We start from the raw sequence: 20,689 nt of genomic DNA on the forward strand, positions 1-20,689 counted from the left end.
CAGTTAAATAAAACTAATCATATAGTAACCTCATCTGAAAGCAACATTTTACATCTACAGCAACACCCCCTCCCCCAACACACACACAATCTTTTAAAATGAGCAGAAATTTATTTTCTCTCTCCCATCCCCCATACCATTGGGAAACCAAAAAAGAAAAAGGAAAAGGAAAAAAAAGAAAATTTCTTATAAAAAAAGATGAATAGTCCCAAAGACATCCAAAAAGGGGGGCGGGGAGGAAGGACCTATTTGTACAAAAATATTTCTAGCAGCTCTCTTTGTGGTGGCTCAGAATTGGAATCAAAGGGATGCCCATCAATTGGAGAATACCTAAACAAGCTGTGGTATATGATTATAATGGAATATTATTGTGCTATAAGAAATGACAAACAGGATAATTTCAGAAAAACCTGGAAAGACTTACATGAATGAACAGAACCAAGAGAATGTTGTAAGCAGCAACAGTGATATTGTGACTTAGCTATTCACAGCAATATAATGATCCAAGACAATCCTAAAGGACTAATGATGAAGCATACTATTAACCTCCAGAGAAAGAACTGATATTGAAGCATGCTATTTTTAACTTTCTTTCATTCTTTTCTTTTATTCAGGTCTTCTTATACAAAATGACTAGTATGGAAATGTTTTATATAATTGCACATGTATAACCTATAATCTGATTGCTTACTGCCTCGGGGAGCCAGTTGGTAAGGGAGGGAAAGAAGGATAGAATTTGGAATTCAAAACTTTAAATAAAAATATTTTGAATATATGCATAGTAAAGTAAAACAAATTTCCTCAATGGTTCTATGTTGTTTTTTATTTTTAAAAAATCTAGTATTGGTTAAAAATAGAGAGATCAATCAGTGGAACAGTTTGGGTACACAAAATACAGAAGCAAAAATAATGAACACCCTAGTTTTTTATAAATCCAAAGATCCTCATTATTGGGATGTGGATTCACTATTTGATTAAAACTAATAGAAAGGGGCAGCTAGGTGGCGCAGTGGATAGAGCACCAGCCCTGGAGTCAGGAGAACCTGAGTTCAAATCCGGCCTCAGACACTTGACACTTACTAGCTGTGTGACCCTGGGCAAGTCACTTAACCCCAATTGCCTCACTAAAAAAAAAACCAAAAACTAATAGAAAACTTGGACATCAGTATGGAAGAAAGCAGATTTAGACCAATACCTCACATCTTATTCAGGTAAGCTTCAAATAGGTACATGACCTAAATATAAAAGATATGACATAAGAAAGTAGAGAAACACAAAAAACAACGCAACTATCAGATCTATGGATAGGAGAAAAGTTCATGACCACAGAAGGATTAGACAGTATTAAAGAAGATAAAATGGATAATTTTGATTAGATAAAACTTAAAAGGTTTTGCAAAGATAAATCTAATATAGCTAAGATTAAAAGGGAAATAATTAACTGGAGAAAAAAATCTTTGTAGCTCTTTCTCTGATAAGCACCTCTCTGATAAGGTCACCTCCTTCTGTAATAAGCACCTTATTGAGGAAATCTCTCCCTAAGGGACTGGTTCCTGAACTCTGGACATGAAAAATTCTGCACCTGAAATTACCTGCAAGTAACTTCCCAAGTTGGGAAAGCCCACTCTCAGGATATCTCTTCTCGGGCTGTACTCAAGCCCAAGTCTACCTCTGCCATGTGCTTTCGGAGGAACACTGTTCTTAGTTGCTGTCATATTTTGGGCAGGGGAAGTTCATTCGTCTGACATGTGTTAAGAATGGTATGAAACAACTAGTAACTCGAAAAACATTACATTTCTTCTCAGGCTCCCTTGACAACCACATGCACCAAGTGTTTTTTCCTGCAGGTCATCATTAACTGTTGTTATGGGGGTGTGTAGGTGGGAGAAATACTCTCAAATGCTGCACTCTGGAAGGAGCAAGGGAAAAGGTGGAGTCCTAAGAGCAGTTAGCTGTCTGTATTGACTATACTTGGAGGTTCTGATGAGTTTATTTCTCCCGACTCTCAGTTGCCTTGAAGGTAACCCCATTTACTGGGGACCAGCAAGGTACAGGGTGAATGCTTACCCTCCATGAGAGATGCCTTTTGGATATCTCTAAATAAAGGACCATGTTGTTTGACTCATCAAATCCTGATCATTTCCTCTAACATTTCTATAACAAAAATTTATCAAATCATTTATATTTAGAGTTGAAAGAAGTTTCAGATATATTGTTTAACTCTTACATCTTATCAGTTAAGGAAAGTGAGGCTTATAAGTGACTTACCCAAAGTTATATAACTGAGTCCAGGCCTAGGGACAAGGCCCTCTCCCCAATTCTTTCTACTAAATCACATGGCTTCTTCATGTAGTAAATTTCTAAAGGCAATAGATCCATTAATTATTCTCATCTTTTAAAAATAATGTTTTACTGACTTTTGTTTGTTTTTACATTGAAGTCATTTCTGGATATAACCTGCTGGCCAGAAATTATAATTTAACATATTGTTTTGATTTTTGTGTAATTATTGTATATTTTGTTTTCCATAATCCTAATACTCTACTTTTGTACCAGTTTATGTCTTCCCATGTGTCTCTGTATTCTACAGTCATTTTTTTTTTTTTTTTTAGTGAGGCAGTTGGGGTTAAGTGACTTGCCAAGGGTCACACAGCTAGTAAGTGTTAAGTGTCTGAGGCCAGATTTGAACTCAGGTACTCCTGACTCCAGGGCCGGTGCTCTATCCACTGTGCCATCTACAGTCATTTCTTGAAGGACTATTCTATTCATGTACCACAATTTATTTCCATCTCCAATTCTCCATTTGAGAAGCCATTCTCCAATTAAGTAACATTATCTTGTTAAGTAATTTATCTTGTTAGTTCTTTGATAAAACAAAGAGTGGAACTACAAATACTTTGCTATATATTGGACTTTTTGTCTTTGCCCTCCAGAGGGCAAAATAATGAAGATCTCTGGGTCAAAGAGCATGGAGATTTAATTATTTTCTTAATATAAATCCAAGATGGTTCAGCAATCCTTAAATTCCTCCAACATGGAATTTTCAGGGTGGGAGATAAAACTACAAAACTATTTTGATTTACATTTCTTGTTCTAAGTGATTTAGGTTGGGCAAACTTTAATATTTTGTTAACTATTAACTATTTAACTAATTAACTGTTGTAAATAGGTTATAATGTTTCTTTTGAGAATTGTTTCTTCATATCCATTGACCACTTATCTATTAGGGAATAGCTCTTGGTGGTGTTATATATTTATTTTACTTGCTGATATCATAGATATCAGACCATTATTAGCGATATTAGATGTAAATATTTACCTCTCAACAGATTGATTCCCTTATCTTAGTTGCCTTGATTTTGTTTGTGAAATTACTTTTCAATTTTGTGTAATCAAAATTATCTATATATTTTTTTTCTGACCACCTTTATAACTTGTGCAGTTAAGCATTCTTCTGTTAGTCACAGCTATGAAAAGTACCTCATCTGGTTTTCTTCTAATTTCTCTATGATGTAATCTTTAATATTTAAGTTTCAGGTGCATTTTAATCTTATAGTGTAAGACATTGGTTTAAATCTAATTACTGCCATATTTTTCCAGAATTTCCAATTTTTTCAAATATTCCCAGAAATTCCTGTCAGAAAGGAATTTGTTCCCCAAGTGATCGTGTGTTTCGGTTTATCAAATGCTGCATAATATTGAATTCAATTTTTTGATTCTTCCTTATCTAGACTGTTCCAATGATTTCCTTTTCTATTTTTAATCAATCAAAACTAAAGAAGTTTAAATGATTTTAATGATCAATGTATAGTATAATTTGAGGTCTGGGAGTGCTAGTATTCCCCTTCATTCCTATTTTCTTTGGATTATAGATCTTTTATCCTTCCTAATGAATTTTATTTTGTCCAACTTTATGAAATATCCCTTTGAAAGTCTGGCATGGCACCAAACCTGTAAATCAATTTAGATACTATCATCTTTCCTTGGATTTTGGACATTTTCTTGGATTTTGTTTCTGCTATGAAAAGTTATGTTTGTTTAAGTGGATAGGAAAACAAAGTTAAAGAAAATCTCCACTGTGTCTGCAATACTTCATACCAATTAATTTCCTACTATGCCAATTAAACAAGGGAATATTCCCTCACCTCTTGTCTCAGACCAAGACTGCTCAATATAATATATTATATTCATGTTTTTCTGCCTTACATTATTCCATTTTTAAAATTATTTTTTGATTGAACCTGTGATTTCACTGGTGTAAGGGACTTCCATTAAACAAATTCTACCTTTGCTGGTTAGAATGTACCCTTCAACTTAAAAGAGCTGCCTGGGATACATAGAATAGAAGTGACTTTTTCAGCTAAGGTCAAGAGCCATATGTGTCAGAGGTCAACACTTGAATCTCCATCTTCCTGATTTCTAGGTTGGCCATCTAGCCACTAAACCAAGGTGCCCCTCTTTCCCTTTACATTCTGGTGGCCATAATGAACAGTTTTGATGGTTCTACTCTCTTTGCATCACCTCATATGTCTTCCTATTTCTCATACTTCCTCACATTTGTCCTTCTTATAATAATACACAAAAATGTGTATAGCCATTTCTCAATAAATGGGCACTTACACTTTATTTCTAAGGTATCTGTTGCAATAAAAAATGCTTCCAATGGATGTCTCAGTGTGTGACATATATGTCATATATGACCTTTTTTACCCTTTTACCTCCTTGGGATATATTCTTGACTGGGATTTCTGGGTCAAAGGTTATATATAGTTTAGTCCTTATTTCCGCACATAAATTCAAATTGTTTTCCAGAATGTACCAACGCATATATCCTCCAATGGTGCATTAGTTGCAGTCTTCCCACAGTTCTTCCAAGGTATCATTTTTTTTTTTGGTCTTTTGATAACTTTGCCAATCTGATGGTTATGAGGCAACTTAACACATCCACGCCAACTTAAGATTTTTTTTCTTAAATTGTAGGGCCAGGAAAGTTAAGTGACTTGCCCAAGGCCACAGTTCAGACAAACCAAGATTCACACCACGACCCTCAGACTCCAGATCCAATCTTCCACTGGAGAATAGACAAGATGGCCTCTGGGATTCATTCCAATTGTTAAGATTTAGTGAAAGCCGTTTAATTTTTTTTTTACAGATAAGAAAACTAGCGTTTGATCCACTATTACACGACTAAACTCCAGTTAAATTAATCTATTTAAAACATCAATTCAATCGAAGGGCGTTATTGGGAATAGGTTATCCTTTGCTTTGTTCTTAAAATAAACCGGGAGTGGGAGGGAGGAAGTGTGCATTCAATCATATTCTATAAATGACCTCTCCACACCATGGGTGGAAAACTAAACTAAGTGTGAGGCCGGTCGATGCGGCGAGCACCATTGGTCAGAGCTTCGGAGAGCCATTCCCCGGGAAGATGCAGCCCGGGCTGCGGCTCCCCCTCCTCCCGGCCTCCCTTCCTCCTTGGAGACAGTCCTTGGGGCGCCTCGGGGCTCTCGCGAGATTTCGCGAGCGCCGCCGGAGCGAGTCCAGAACTTTGAAAAAGAAAAGAGCGAGAAGAGCGAGCCCCAAGAGCCTCCGCGGTAGCGGGGCCGTCATCCCGAGAGCATCCGCCTCCGCGGCGGCGGCGCGAGTGCTAGCTTGGGGGGGGCGTGCTACCCTGCAGGGAGCTGGCGCGAGGAGAAGCTTGGTCCGGTCCCTTCCCTTCCCTCTGCACCCCCAGGCCTCAGCCACTCAATCAGTTCCATCCCTCCCTCTCTCCGGGGGCCCGTGGCAGGACCGGCTTTTCATCACCAAGTGGAGAGGAGGAGGAAAGAAAGGGTTGGAGGAGGACGGAAGGGAGGTAGCTGCGGGGAGATCGCCTGCGGGCTCTTGCCGCAGTTAGAAGGAGCCTGCGGTGGTGTGGATCCTTTAGTACTCAGGTCTCCGAAGGTGGAGGGAGGGCGGTCTCCCTCCTGGCCCGAGGTGCTTAAACGAATCTCTAGCGAGCCCCGAAGGCAGGAGCCGGAGCGGCTGGAGATCGCAGCTATAGCTGCTCGGGCTCCCATCAGCCGGGTCGGAGCCGGCGCGCGCACGCGGAGGGCCTGGCCGCGTGCGTGGAGAGCAGCGGAGGGGTCGGGGGTCGGGGGGACTAGGAAGGGGCAGGACGGGTGGGTATGTGTGTGTGGGGGGGTGCCTGCGTCACCTCAGTTGGGGTCGCCGGGTTTGAATAGTGGAGGGAGGAAGGCACTGGCTGAGCGAGGGAAGGAAGCTTCCTATGTTCTGCTGGTTACTCGGGCACTGCCGGGCCGGGCCTGGGGCGGCGCTTAGAGACAGCAACTGAGCGAGTGGAAACGAGGGGTGGGTGGGTGCTAGACTGAGGGTACTGCCCGAGGAGGGAGGGGAAAAAGAGCTGAGAGGAGGGAGCTCTGGGCCCCGCCTCCCTCGTGTGGCCAGTGCTGCCGCTGCCCCGGCGGAGGCTTTAAACAGCCCCGACGCTTCCAGCTGGGCCCCACGGCAATTCCTTTCCTCCTCTTCCCCCCCCCCCCCAATCCCCCCAGGCTGGGATTTGGGACCCGCGGTGACCGCTTTGGGAAGCCGGACGACGGGCTAGCTGCAGCACAGCAGCCTCCCCAGGAGGAGGAGGAGGAGGAGGGTTGTGTTTCTAGTGGTTAGCGGGCGGGCAGCGTTCTCCTCACCTGGGATTGCAGCAGCAGCAGCAGCATCACGCCGCTGCAGCTCTTGGTGACTTGGGACGTAGAGGGCGCCGAGCCTGCGGGGTTTGCCTGGGCGGCCGCGCGCTGCTGCGGTTAAGGCGGCAATGGAGGTGGGGCAGAAGCCACAACACCCGGCGCCCTCCTCCAGCGCCCAGAGGCTGCCTGCCCCCGCCGGCGCTGAGGAGGCGCAGCGCGGTTCTGCCGCTGCAACCCGGGTGGACCTTCCCGGGACGGCCTTGCAGGTCCAGGAGGATGCTGTGGCTCCCAGCCTTTCGGGAGGAGCGGACAGGGGCGGGGTGGCTGCGGCGGCAGGAGATGGGTTGGGTAGACCGCTGGGTCCCACCCCAAGCCAGAGCAGGTTTCAGGTAGATCTGGTCACTGAGAACGCTGGGCGGGCGGCGGCGGCGGCAGCGGCAGCGGCGGCTGCTGCCGCTGCTGCCGCGGGGAGCACCACCGAGCCCCCGAGGGATGGGAAAGCCAGCGGCGAGAACGCAGCGGGAAAGAGCAGCGAGGAAGCCAAAGGCCGGTTCCGGGTGAACTTCGTGGATCCGGCCGCCTCGTCGTCTGCGGATGAGAGCCCCTCGGACGCGGCCGGCATCGGAGGAGAGGGGGCCAATGTCAGTTTCCAAAATGGGGGAGATACGGTGCTCAGCGAGGGCAGCAGCCTCCACTCGGGCAGCGGCGGCGGCCACCACCACCACTACTACTACGACACCCACACCAACACCTACTACCTGCGCACCTTTGGCCACAACACCATGGATGCTGTGCCCAGAATCGATCACTATCGGCACACCGCCGCCAACCTGGGCGAGAAGCTGCTCCGGCCCAGCCTGGCTGAGCTCCACGATGAACTGGAAAAGGTGAGAGAGCTCCAAACTCGCGCCACCTCTGCCTCCTTCTGCTTCTGACCCTCTGTCTCTCTTTCCTGACAATTCGTCGTTACCTCTTCCTTCCTCCTTGGTAAGGTGGCATGAATGCATAGTTTCCTTGCTTTCTTTAAGGCCAAACGTCAAGATTGAGATTGCATAGGAATGGAATTTAGTCTACAAAGTTTGCAATCCATTATGCAGTTTACATGGCACTCTCTTTAACAGCCCCATATGGTTTATTTCTGTTAACTCACTAGTCTTGAAATTAGTTCCTAGTCCTCAGAATGACCATAAATCTATTTTTTTTTTATTCCGGAAAAGTAGGGTCAATTGGTCAAAGCTTCAATGCAAAAGGAAAAAGAACACTTTAGAGTTTGTGCCCTATTTATAGTTTTTTATGGATCAAGTAAAGTATTTAGGATTTATCCTGCTTGAGAACGTAGAGGTTAATAAGTCCTAAAAGAGAGTCTGACAGGGTGTGTTAGTGGCATATGAATTATTTTAAAAATCACTTTTTTGAAGCTTGAATGTGCTGAAGATCGCAGAAATCTTAAGCCTTAGAACATGTTGTTCTTGATAAATTAAACACATTTGATGATAAACCTATTTTATTTGGGAAGAGTTTGAATGCAGAACATTTGTCTTCTGTTCTCTCTCTCTTTTTTTTAGTGAATAGAGGAAGATGAACTAGCTTACAGTATGAAAAATATCCAAGAAGCTTTTTGGGGGTGGGGGATAAGGGAGAGGATTAGGATATATGTATATCCTAATATGTATATCCATTGTATGAGCTATTGTGCTCTAAACATAAGTTTCTTGTTCATCAATTCACTTGCATTATTGATTTGTATTCTTAGCACAATGCAATTTATATGGCAACTTTATAGTAATGAATAACAAACTATCCTTTAAGGGCATAAATCTTTATCTTAAAAATCTTTCTATTTATGAGATGATTATTCATGTTTCCTGAATTAAACTTATGTAAAATCCCTTTTTACTTTTAGCCTTAGGAAGAAACCATGGTAGGTTGAAATAAAATTTTTATCAACTTGTGTAAATACGTTAAATCCAAACAATATGAAAGCCCCTTGACTCAAAACATTTCATACATTCAGCATTCTAGGGCAGTGTGGGGCTCCAGTTTTAACAGTGAGTTCATTACAACTATTCCTCCAGTCTGGAGTAGTTATGGAGGACCCAGTTTCTTATTGCTAGTTCTTTAAAAGTCTAAAGACAATTTTGCTTTAAATGACTGTTTCTTTATTGTTGTGACTTTTCTGTATACATCCTTAGTTATTAAGAATTTCTTATAAACCTTTTTGGTTTTCACACTGCTTCCATCTTTTCTCTCATTTTCTATTTTTTAATTTAAAAAAACCAAATCTGCAAATTTAAGATGGACAGGTAACTAAGTCATTTTATTAGTCTGATCCTTTCTCTGCATTGAGTCTTTACTATTGTAGAAGTATCATAAAAGTGAATTTCTAATTCATTGTTGGTGCCTGATAATTTACAAGTCCCAAACTTCCTTTAAAAGTCTGTTCCTTGACAGCAGTTGTGTATCTGGAATGCTTTCAAATTAGAATTTGTGGTGTTTTAACTGAGCCATCAGAATCTTGTCTTTCTGAAGAGATTAAAATGCCCTTTGTGCATTGCTTTTGACATATTTAAGAATTATTTTTTAAAAAATGTTTGAGCTTCTTGTATTTTTTTTTGGGGGGGGGGTGAGGCATTTGTGGTTAAATGACTTGCCCAGAGTCACACAGCCAGTAAGTGTCAAATGTCTGGGGCTGGATTTGAACTCAGATACTCCTGACTCCAGGTCGGGTGCTCTATCCACTGGGCCACCTAGCTGCCCCTGTTGTATGTTTTAAAAAATCTTTTCTTTCCCTCTGTAGGTCAACCTTTTTTTTAAAACAATGATTCTGGCCCAAGTTCAAACAGGTTGTTGAAATTAACTTGGTGTATAAAAAGTTAGTTAACTTTTTGTTTCTTCAAGTAGATTACCTACTTCATTAATTATTTGTGGTTTCCTACTTTCCATCTATGGGTCTAGTTCCAGACTGTTAACAGAAAAGAGATGAGGAGGTGACTTGGTCATAAAACCACAAATTGAAGAAGTCTTTGTGTAGTTAGTCTTAGCAAATCTATTAAATGATAACTAGTGTAGGCTTGGTTCTTCATAGCATTATGTAAATCATTTTCAAATTTGATAGTGCCTGTTTTTAAGCCTTCAAGGTTGTATAAAACTATGACTTTATATATTATGATTGCTTTTGTCCTCTGGGCATTCATAGTGCACAGCACCTAATCTGCTTATTATAGTTTTATCCTCTCTTAACATCCTGTTTACTCTGGAGAGAAACCATTTAAAACCCAAGGATTTAACAATTTTCCCCTGCTCTAGGAATTGTAAAGGGAGAAGACCTTAAATTAGTTTGTGCTCTTTTCCTGATGTAGAGTTGATTGTAGAGATTTGTTTTGTAGATGCCTCCTAAATCAGAACTTCTTAGAATAGTTTCATTTTTTTCTGTAGTTAAATTCAACATTTATTAAGTTACTCTTCAAGGTACTGGGAATACAAAGATGAAAAAACAGTCTAAGATGTTTACAATTTCCTTCCCTTTTCCTTCCTTTTTCTTTCGATTTCTTTCCTTTCCTTTTTTTTTCTTCCCCCTTTCCTTTCCTTTTCCTGCCCTTCCCTTCCCTTCCCTTCCCTTCCCTTCCCTTCCCTTCCCTCCCCTCCCCTTCCCTTCCCTCCCCTCCCCTTCCCTTCCCTTCCCTTCCCTCCCCTCCCCTCCCCTCCCCTCCCCTCCCCTCTCCTCCCCTCCCCTCCCCTCCCCTTAACCCTCTGCTCCTCCCGTCCCTTCCTCATTTTGTTCTCCTTCCCTTCTTCCTGAATCTCTATTTCACCAAACCTGGAAGGGCAAGGCGGTTCGCAGACTTGACTCTAATAATGATCGACACAGAAGCTTTGTCCTGTTTTGTTTTTGTGCCTTAGGTCAGTTCATATTTCCTTAGCTTTGTGCCCTTCTATTCCCAGTTTCACCATGTTGGTGGAGACATCCACTACACTTTAGCCCTATGCATTGGGGGAGTTAGAATACCAAATGGTGGTGGGAATTTGAGTGAACCACAGTGACAACATCTTGTGACTCGATTCTGGAGTTAGCTGAGTTCCATTTCTACACAATTATGGGTCTAGTCCAATTTCTGTTATGTGAGAAAACTTTATTCAGTTGTGGGAATTATGAGAAAACCTTATTGCATTGTTTGAACCTAGGAAACTGGACCACCTCTACCTGCTGCTTAGAGACCCTTGACTAAGGACCTAGGTTATGCTGCATAAACTAGACAGAGCTAAAGATGCAAGGAGTTTTCTCCCTATTAGACATCTCAAGTAACCCATATGTCTTAGCAGAAAACTGACCCTGTACTAGTAAATCAGTTATTGTTTCTTGTTCCTTTTGATTGTTTATAGACACTTGACAAGGAATGGGACACCTCTTTTTCTTATTGCAGGGAATTGTACCTGTTCACTCTCTTCTCCAAGTTTGGAAAGTCCCTGATCTTTCCTCCAATTAGAAATCAGATCGGCTAATTTTGTATCCTGGTTAATTATTTTCTTTTAATTAATAGGTCTTATTTGATGAATCATATATGATGTATAAAAATCTGTCTCTGTATTTGGGGTCCATTGACAAAACTGAGAAGGTCTGGTCCTAATTTGTTAGGCAATTGGTATTTTTGTTGTTTAATAAATCGATATGCTTGGAAGCTTGAGCCTTTGTTTCCTCAGTCATTTCATTGTTCACCTACCACAGAAACGAAGAGCTGCAGAGCTCAGGTGATCTACCAGCCTCAGACTCTCTAACAGCTGGGAGACAGGCATGTGTCACCATGGCAGCACTATTTCTACCTGCTCTCCCTTACCACATGACCCACTCATCTTTTTCTATCTATTTTTCCCTTATGTATGACATCTTTTACTCTTACCATTTCCTGTAGATGGTAAAGTACTCCAGATGCTCTTATTGATACATGATATTGTACTGGTTGCAGCAAGCCCTAGAACTTTGCATGATCTTCTCAAAGCTATCCATAGCTTTTCCTCCATTGGATTTTTCCAGTGTGTATGGTAAGGCCAGACTATAACTGTTGTCCAGATTTTGACATGCAGTTAGACACAGTATATAAATGGATGATAATTAGGCCCAGAATTAAAGAGGGAGAAGAAAGCAGATGTTTTGGGTTGTGCTCAGGAAATTGCAAAGCTCTAATGATCTCACACTTCTCCATGAAAACAAAGGCCAATCATTTTAGTACCAGTAGGTTAACTGAGTTGTATGGCTACAAGACAAAGAGCAAAGTTTCCAAAGAGGTAAAAATGTATAACGTATAAATACAAGTTAAAATATGATGAATTGGATAGGAGAGGTAATGGGGCAATCCCAGGGTTCTGAGAAGGGAGGGATCACAAGGTAGGTCAGGGGGCACCTGAACTGTTCCTTACAAGAGATTTCAAGAGGCATAGCTAGGGAATCTGTTGGGAGACTATATGCACAGAGGAGGAAGTAAACAGGGGAAAATGGGTAGCCCAGTTGGTCTGGAACAGATGTGATATACTAGTATGCAGTAGTGTGAAATAAGGCCAGATAGAAGAAGTTGACGTTAGATTGAGAGAGGGTCTTGAATGTCAGACTAAGTGTACAGTAGGAAGCCAAAGTTTTGATGTATTAGGAAGATGACTTTGGCATGTATGTCTGGCATATAGCAGGCACTTAATAAATGCTTGTTTGTCAGTTGATTGACATCAATAGAAAGGCTGGATTAGAGAGGGGAAGAGGATGAATGCAAGGTGACCAGTTAGGTTGTTGGAATAGTTCAGTTAAGAATTATGAGGATAGGGGCAGCTAGGTGGCGCAGTGGATAGAGCACTGGCCTGAGTGCTCCAATTCAGGAGTACCTGAGTTCAAATCTGGCCTCAGACACATGACACGTAATAGCTGTGTGACCCTGGGCAAGGCACTTAACCCTAATTGCCTTACAAAAAAAAGAAAGAAAGAAGGACATTATGAGGATATGAACTAGTGTAGAGGCAGTGGTCATGGGAAAAGAGGGGACAGATGGGATAGTGCACTCAGAGATAGAACTGACAAAACTTGGCAAGTTAGATGGGTCAGGGATGATTTGAGTTTTTGAGCCTGGGTGGTGCTGTCAACAAAAACATAGCAAAATTAGGAGGAAGGGAAGATTTTGAAGAGGCAGTTAAATTCTGTAGCCATTGTAGAAGAAATACTAAGCTTAAGCAAATCAAGACGAGGTTAATTTTGATTTAAATGGCAAAAGAACTTCTGGAATATGTGGCTTAGTCTCCACTGCCTATAGGAGAATGTTGGAATAGTTGATGATCAGAATGAAGGGTATGAGGCCTTGATAAAACCCTCAGTCACCAAAGAAAGAATACATTCTTTCCAAGGCTTTGTATTGTTTAAGGCACTTAAAATCATGCAATGCTTCTATATCAGAGGTTTCCAGTCACTGCCTTACCTTAAAGATGAAATTATTTTGCATCTCCTAATCAGTTGACAGTAAAGAGGAAGTCAAGAAATATTTAGGTGACAAGACAAAAAGTCAGTCTGGAATTTTAAAAGATAATCTCACACAGGTAATCAAAATTTGAATAATGTCTGCTCATTTCTTCCTCACACACCTGTGTGTATTCTGAATACAATTGTGTCTCATTAAAGTATATATTCTTGTTAAATGCCTTTACGATATATTGGCTTTTGTCCCTATTATTTTATATGTAATGTGTACTTGAAAATGTAAAGCAGCTAGTTGAATTGGCTCCATACTTAATTGAAGTATATCTGAACCTGTAATTAAACTGTAAATTGAAATAACTGTTCTGTTTTATAATGGGAGAAATATGATACAGTGGGGGAAGCTCCTGTTAAAGTAGTTTTTGCCTTTGGCCATGATGCCAAACCCTGGATGGCTGCTTGTTTGCACAAATGTCTTATACAGCTGAACTCCCGTAGCCTATCACCAGCCACTTATTGGACATTTCTAACTGGATATTTAGTTAGTAGGCATCTCTAACTCTGTTCAGCACAGAACTCTTTTTTACCCCTTTCTTCCCAGCTTCCTTATTCCATTTGAGTGTATCTGACATTCTTTTAATCGTATAGATTCACAACCTCCTAGGACAGGAGATTTAGAGTTAGAAGGTACTTTAGAGGACTTCAAATGTAACTCCTCCTCATTTTACAGAAAAGGAAACTGAGGCCTAGAGAGGTTAAGTAACTTGCCCAGGTCATATAAGCTAGTAAGTGTTCAAAGTAGAATTGAGCCCAGATTTTCCTGATTCCAAGTGCAACTCTTTATTTACTATGTACCAAGTTGCCTTTTATTCTCTACTCTTATCTCATCTTATCCATTTACTTGCCAGGTTTTGTTGATTCTACTGCTATTATATCTTGGATCTGCCTCTCTTCTAACACTACTGCCATCCTGGTTCAGGCTCTTAATCACCTCTAATTACTCCTAATTTTTCTCCATGCCTCCAGACTTTTCCTTTGCTAATTCACTCTCCACACAATTACCAAATTGACATTCCTAAAGTTTGAGTTTGACTGTGGCATTCACCTCCGGAAGCTGCCATGGCTCCCTTTTGTTTTTAGAATCAAATGCAAACTTCTCTGTTTGGCATTTTAAAGCCCTTTATAATCTACTTCCAACCTCTTCTAGGCCTATCACACATTATTTTCCTTTGTGCGTTTACTGCCTTCCTTGTTTGCTTCTCTGCCTTTGCATTCCTGGTATATGTTCCTTGCTTTCCTCTGTCTCTTAGAATACCTAAAGTAGCACAAGTCAAAGTGGGACAGGTGCCACTTCCTACAAGAAAAATAAAATGGTCTTCCTAGTTGCTAGTGGCCTCTCACAAGAAACTACTTTAGATTCCTGCAAAAATCCTTGTCCAGCCCTTCTTAATCTTGATGCACCTTTTTTGAGGCTACCCCAAATGTATCCTGTATATATCTTATATTTGTACATAGCTGTTTGTTTGCATGTTATCTTCCCCATTAGACTGATCTCCTAAGGAGCAGGCTATGTTGCCTTTCTTTGAATTCTCGACTTTTAAAACAGTTCCTGGCACTTAGTAGAGAATAAATGCTTGATGACTGACTTCTGAATTTACTTTTCTGTGAATATATTGTTTTCACCTTAATAAACTCCTTGAGGGCGGGTTAGGTACTCTTCCCCACCCCCTCTTTCCAGTCTTTGTATCCCCTTATTCCTAGCACAGTGCCTAGCACTTTTCTGGAGGCTTAAAATATGCTTTTGCCTAGTGGAGTGAAACCAAAGCTTACAAATCCATCAAAATTCAGAGAGAAAGATTAGGGCTTCAAAGAAGTGTAAAGCTATTATCTGAAGCCCCAGATTTACAAATGAACCATACATATAGACATACATAGACTCAATTTCTACTACCCCCTTCATTTCCCTTCACAATATAATATCACATAATGCAATAATTTATTAAGTGTCTGTTAATATGCCAGGCTCTGTGTTAAGCTCTGGGGAATATAAATTTTAAAAAGGGAAGACATCCACTGTCCGCAAGGAGCTTACAGTCTAAAGGGGGAAAACAACACACAAAAGGGAGCAGATGAAAAGGAGGGGGTTACATCAGAGGAGACATATTGGGGGGGGGGGATGGAGTCAAATCCAAGCAGTACAGCTGCTGGTAAATAAAGAATTAGCTGTGTATCGGAACCCTCTTAATTATTTTTTTTAATTAAGTGAAATTTATTTATTTTTTGGTGAGGCAATTGGGGTTAAGTGACTTGCCCCGGGTCACAGAGCCAGTAAGTGTTAAGTGTCTGAGATCAGATTTGAACTCAGGTACTCTTGACTCCAGGGCCAGTGCTCTATCCACTGTGCCACCTAGCTGCCCTGGAGCCCTCTTTAAATGGGGCCTTTGAGAGGACCTTTTTGCTCCTCCCAAAGTCCTCAATTCAGAATATTTGTGTAGTGCTCTTTGTAAAGAGCTATAATTAAATTACTTCATTTTTCATATCTTTTTTTTTTACCTTGTTAGGTAAGAAGCACAAATAACATCTTCATTTTACAGATGAGAACGCCAAGGCCTGGAGAGATTGTATGTCATTCCCAGGGTCACAGGGATAGTAATTATCTCAGCCACAGTTCAGAACCAGGACTTCTGACTCCAAATCAATGCTCTTTCCACTACAACCACCCAAGAAATAGGTACCTGTGTCATAGAGTTCTTTGCATTGTAGGATTGGCTTAAGTGAAATGCAGCAGTAGAAGGGTTAGGACTTCAAAAAAAACCTCTTTAATTTGCTCTCACGAAACTATTATTTGATATATTTTTCTCCCTTTTTACTCTTACTAAGTAAAGAAAGCGTTGGAAGAAAAGATATCACTTTCTCTGTTCTCTCCTCATCCCTTTGCATTGACCGTTATACTTTATAGAAGCTGTTCTCCCAGAAGTCATTAATGGCCATTTAATTACTAAATCCAATTGTTGTTGTTGTTATTAGGCTATATCTTCTTTGACCTTTCTGTTCTGCAACATCTCCCCTTCCTGGATATTCTTTTTCCCTTGGCTTTTATTAACACTTGTTTTCTCCTAACTTCCTTATCATTCCTAAAGTCTCCTTAGATGGATTATTCTTTTCCTGCCCCCTTAAGTGTGTTTCTCCCAAGGCTCATTCTGGGCCCCCTTTTCTTCACTTAGAAATCTTTCACTTGCTGAATTCATTTGTTCCTATGTTATTACCCATATGGAGATAACTTCTGAAGCTGTAAGTTCATATCCAGTTTCTCCTGTAAGCTCTGGCCCAATATCTCAAACTGCCTGCTGGACATTTCCATTTCAAAATCTTGTTGACACTTCAAACTCGACATGTCTAAAACTGGATTCCTCAAACTTCTCCTAAACCTTCCTATTTTCCTATACTATTTTTTGTTGGTGGTACTACAGGCCTTCCAATCACCAAGCCTCTGAGTCATCTTCAGTTCTTTTCTCACCCTTTGGTCAAATCCTGTTAATTCCACAGCCCTTTCACATCTATTCCCTCCTCCCTACTAAACATTATCACCCTAGTTCAGGTCTTCCTTATCTCTTGCTTAGACTTTTAACGTTTTTTCAGTCTTTCAATCCTAGGAATCATCCTGGATTCTTCAGTATCTCTCAACACCTCCCTACCCCCATATCCAAGCTATTGATAAGACCTGTCAGTTTCATTTTTGCAACATCTCTCATATATTCCCCCTTCTCTCCTGTGGCACTGCTTCAGCTCTAGTGCAGGCCTTCATCACCTTCTGCCTTAATTATTGCAGTAGCCTAATTGGGGCGGGGCGCTGCATACCTCAAGTCTTTCCTCACTTTCTTACTTTCCTCACTGTGCTTACAGGAGCAAATACAATTCTCTGGTAGGCATTCAAAGCCCTTTGTAACTCCTATTTTTCCAGTCTTCTTAGACCTTACTCCCAAATATGTACTCTTTGATTCGGTGACACTTGCCTCCCCAGGACCCTCTGGCACTTGGCTCTGGGCATTTTCTCTAGTTGTTCCTCATGCCTGGAATGTTCTCCCTCCTCCACTCCAACTACTGTCCACCTGGCTTCCTTCAAGTCTCTACTAAAATCCCAACTTCTACAGGACCCATTCCCTAACCCCTCTTAATTCCAGTGTGTTACCTGTTAATTATTTCCGATTTATCCTGTATGTTGCTTGCTTTGTATATATATTTTTTGCATGTTGTGTCCACCATTAGATTGTAAGCTCCTTGAGCAGGCAGTGTCTTTTACCTCTTTTTGTATCTCCGGTAAACACAGTAGGTACTTAATAAATGTTTATTGTTTGATCGATTCTAATTCCTAAGTATGTTTTAAAGTGGATATTTTACAGAGTGATGAAGATGCTTAGAAGTTATAGGCTCACATGCACTTTTTTAGCCAGCTGTTTTGGTATAGTCTTAAATAAAAAAATGAGTTCCATCAATAAATATTACCTTGTTTCTAATTTTCAATATGCTCTTTGTATCATCTTGTCTATGGCAATCCTTTTTTTTTAAGCACTGGTTAGCAGGTATTTTTTTTTCCTCACTTTTCTTCTAACTGCTTAGCACATAGCTGGTGCTTGGATAAGTGTTTACTTACTAAATGACTGACTTTAAGAAGCCCATGTGCTGTATTATAGAGGAATTATTAACAACCCCTTCAGCTTCTGTGTTCCTTTGAAAATCTTTGCTTGTTTTCTGAGGATTAATTAGGCTATTTTGCATCAATTCAGTTCCTGGTATTATTTTTTGTTTTCAGCCATACTTAGCTTAGAGCTGTAGTGCAATTGATCCTTTATGATCCTGTGTGCTTTAGTGTGATTGATTCTGTGATTTGGGGCATGAATGAACCTTGAAATACTTGACTTTTCCACACATATAACTACTTCATTATTTCTGAACAGTCATTTAAGTGTAGTCTTTAAGGTGTCATAGCTCTTGCACTATTCCTTGGGGTAATTAACATTAACGCCTAAATACAACAGAAGAAAACAGTGAAACACACACACACACACACACACACACACACATATGACACAAAACTCAGCATTCAAATGATAGAAAACTAAATATTGGGAAACCAGCTCAGTTCAGTTTTATTTGGTCAGACATTGAGTCATACTGTCATTAGAATCACAAACATGTGCCCATTGCTGTCACAAAAATGAATCTATTTCAAAATTATTTATTTGTTCCAAGCAATTTGCATATCATTGTAGGCAGAGATAGAGAGGGAATAAACCTTGATTAAATGCTACATGCCAGGCACTGTGCTAAGCACTTTACAAATATGATCTCATTTGGACCTCACAAGAGTCCTGTGAGATAAGTACTGTTATTATGCCAGTTTTAAAGTTGAGTAAAGTGAGGGATACAGTGGTTTTTAGTGACTTGCCCAGGGTCACACAGCTAGTAAATGTTGAATTAGAACTTGTCTTTCTGCCTCCAAGGCCAGCACTCTATTCAGTGTGCCACCTAGCTGCTTCTGTACTGAACTGGACATAGCAGTATATTTATTTAAACAATCACTTGAAAGATAAAAATATTCAGTACTCCAATGGATCTGTGATTTAATTCATGAGTATTCCCTCCACTTAGTGTAGTTGATAATACCATCCCTTCTCATCCTGCGTTATATTTTTTTCTAAAAGATACTCAAGTGTGCTGTGGGGACTTCCTCGTAAGTCAAACATTCTTAACGTGGGGTCCATGAACTTCTTTTTGTATTTTGGTAACCATTTTAATGTAATTGGTTTCCGTTGTATTTTATTTTGTTTATGCATTTCATAAATACTCTGAGGTGTCTGTAAAGGTTAAGAAGCCCTTGTTTAAGGCCTTTTAAAATTCTGTGGGCCCCAGTTCAGATGACACTCCATGACTATCTCATGTCCTGCATTTCATTCAGTAATATTCCTTATGCCACTTATTTTATATATGTCATCATATGCTACATCATACATATTGTTCCTACTATGTTTTTCTTCATTACCCTTTGGATGATTTGCAGCTGATTCTTTGGAAATTGTAGTATCCAAGAAGCATTCCAAGATACAGCAGAATCTCTGTGCCAACATTTATAGTAAAAAATATTCTTGTGTCATGGAGAAACTTGAGAATATTGCAAGCACTGTGCATTTTACTAAATGAAATTCACCCTAAAGTCTTGTGTTCAATTCTGGACCCAACTAATTATTAATAAATAGATATTAATTTTCTAAATGTTTACTACATCACAAATACCAGGATATGTGTGTGTGTATTTATGGGACAGCTAGGTGGCACAGTGAATAGAATGCCAGGCCTGGAATCAGGAAGACATCTTCCTGAGTTCAGATCTGGCCTCAAGACACTAGCTGTGTAACTCAGGGAAAGTCACTTAACCCTGTTTGCCTCACTATCCTCATCTGTACAATGAGCTGGGGTTACTAAAGAGTTGGACACAACTGAAAATGACAGAGCAACATATCTACACACACACATACAAGATATGTGGAGAGTAAATGAAAGGTAACCTTAGAAGGGGAAAGCACTGGCAGTTGGGAGGACTGGGAAAGACCTGCAGAAGATAGTGTTTACACTGTCTTGAATGGCACAAGGAATTCTTTTTTTTTGAGGTTATACAGTATAATCATGTTAAACATATTTCTACATTAGTCATGTTGTGAACAAAAATCACAACAAAAGGGAAAAACCACTAGAAAGAAAAAATAAAACCAAAAAAGTGAAAATAGTATGCCCCCATCTGCATTCAGATTTCATAGTTCTTTCTCTGGATGTGGAGAACGTTTTCCATCATAAGTTTTTTGGAATTATCTGGGCTCATTGTATTGCTTAAAAGAGCTCAGAATCTCATAGCTGATCATTACACAATGTTGCTGTTACTGTGTCTAATGTTCTGGTTCTGCTCACTTCATTCAGCATCAGTTCATATAAGTCTTTCCAGATTTTTCTGAAATCAGTCTGCTTATCATTTCTTATAGCACAATAGTTTTCCATTGCATTTGTATACTACAACTTGTTCAGCCATTCCCCAGTTGATGGGCATCCCCTTAATTTCCAATTCTTTGCCACCACAAAAAAAGCTGCTATAAATATTTTAGTCTTGTGGGTCCTTTTCCCTTTTTTACGATCTCTTTGGGATACAGATCTAGTAGTGGTATTGTCGGGTTGAAGCTAGGCATTCTAAAAGACAGAGGTGGAAAGTAAGAACATTTTAGGTAAAGGGCACAGCCAGTACAAAAATACAGAACTGAGGATGGAATGTTGTGTGTGAGGAACAGCAAGTAGGCCAGTTTGGTTGGACAGTAAGAACATACAGGTCTTCTTAAGCTTTTTCCACTCGCTACCCCTTTTCGCCCAAGAAATTTTTATGTGACCCTGGGTATATATAATAGTTATACATAACCTTTTACTGTTGCCAAATGTTTTATAACCCCCACATTCAGTTACGTGACCCCATAAGGGGTCACCACCTATAGTTTAAGAAGGTAAGTGCTAGAAGATTTTCTAT

The 20,689-nt window shown here is 40.4% G+C and overlaps 1 protein-coding gene across 2 annotated transcripts in view; it reads left to right on the plus strand.

The window, feature by feature from the left end:
- Positions 1-6,185: 6,185 nt before the first annotated feature.
- The window catches only part of SLC12A2 (solute carrier family 12 member 2), a 130,744-nt gene continuing 116,240 nt past the window's right edge, over positions 6,186-20,689 (plus strand). For both annotated transcript variants that reach the window (XM_043969701.1, XM_043969710.1), the window contains exon 1: positions 6,186-7,570. In XM_043969701.1, the coding sequence (XP_043825636.1) occupies positions 6,812-7,570 (759 nt within the window). In that variant the 5' untranslated portion in view covers positions 6,186-6,811. The remainder of the gene's footprint in view (positions 7,571-20,689) is intronic.

This window comes from Dromiciops gliroides, chromosome 1 (assembly GCF_019393635.1).
Source record: "Dromiciops gliroides isolate mDroGli1 chromosome 1, mDroGli1.pri, whole genome shotgun sequence".
In the NCBI taxonomy this organism is placed as follows: domain Eukaryota; kingdom Metazoa; phylum Chordata; class Mammalia; order Microbiotheria; family Microbiotheriidae; genus Dromiciops; species Dromiciops gliroides.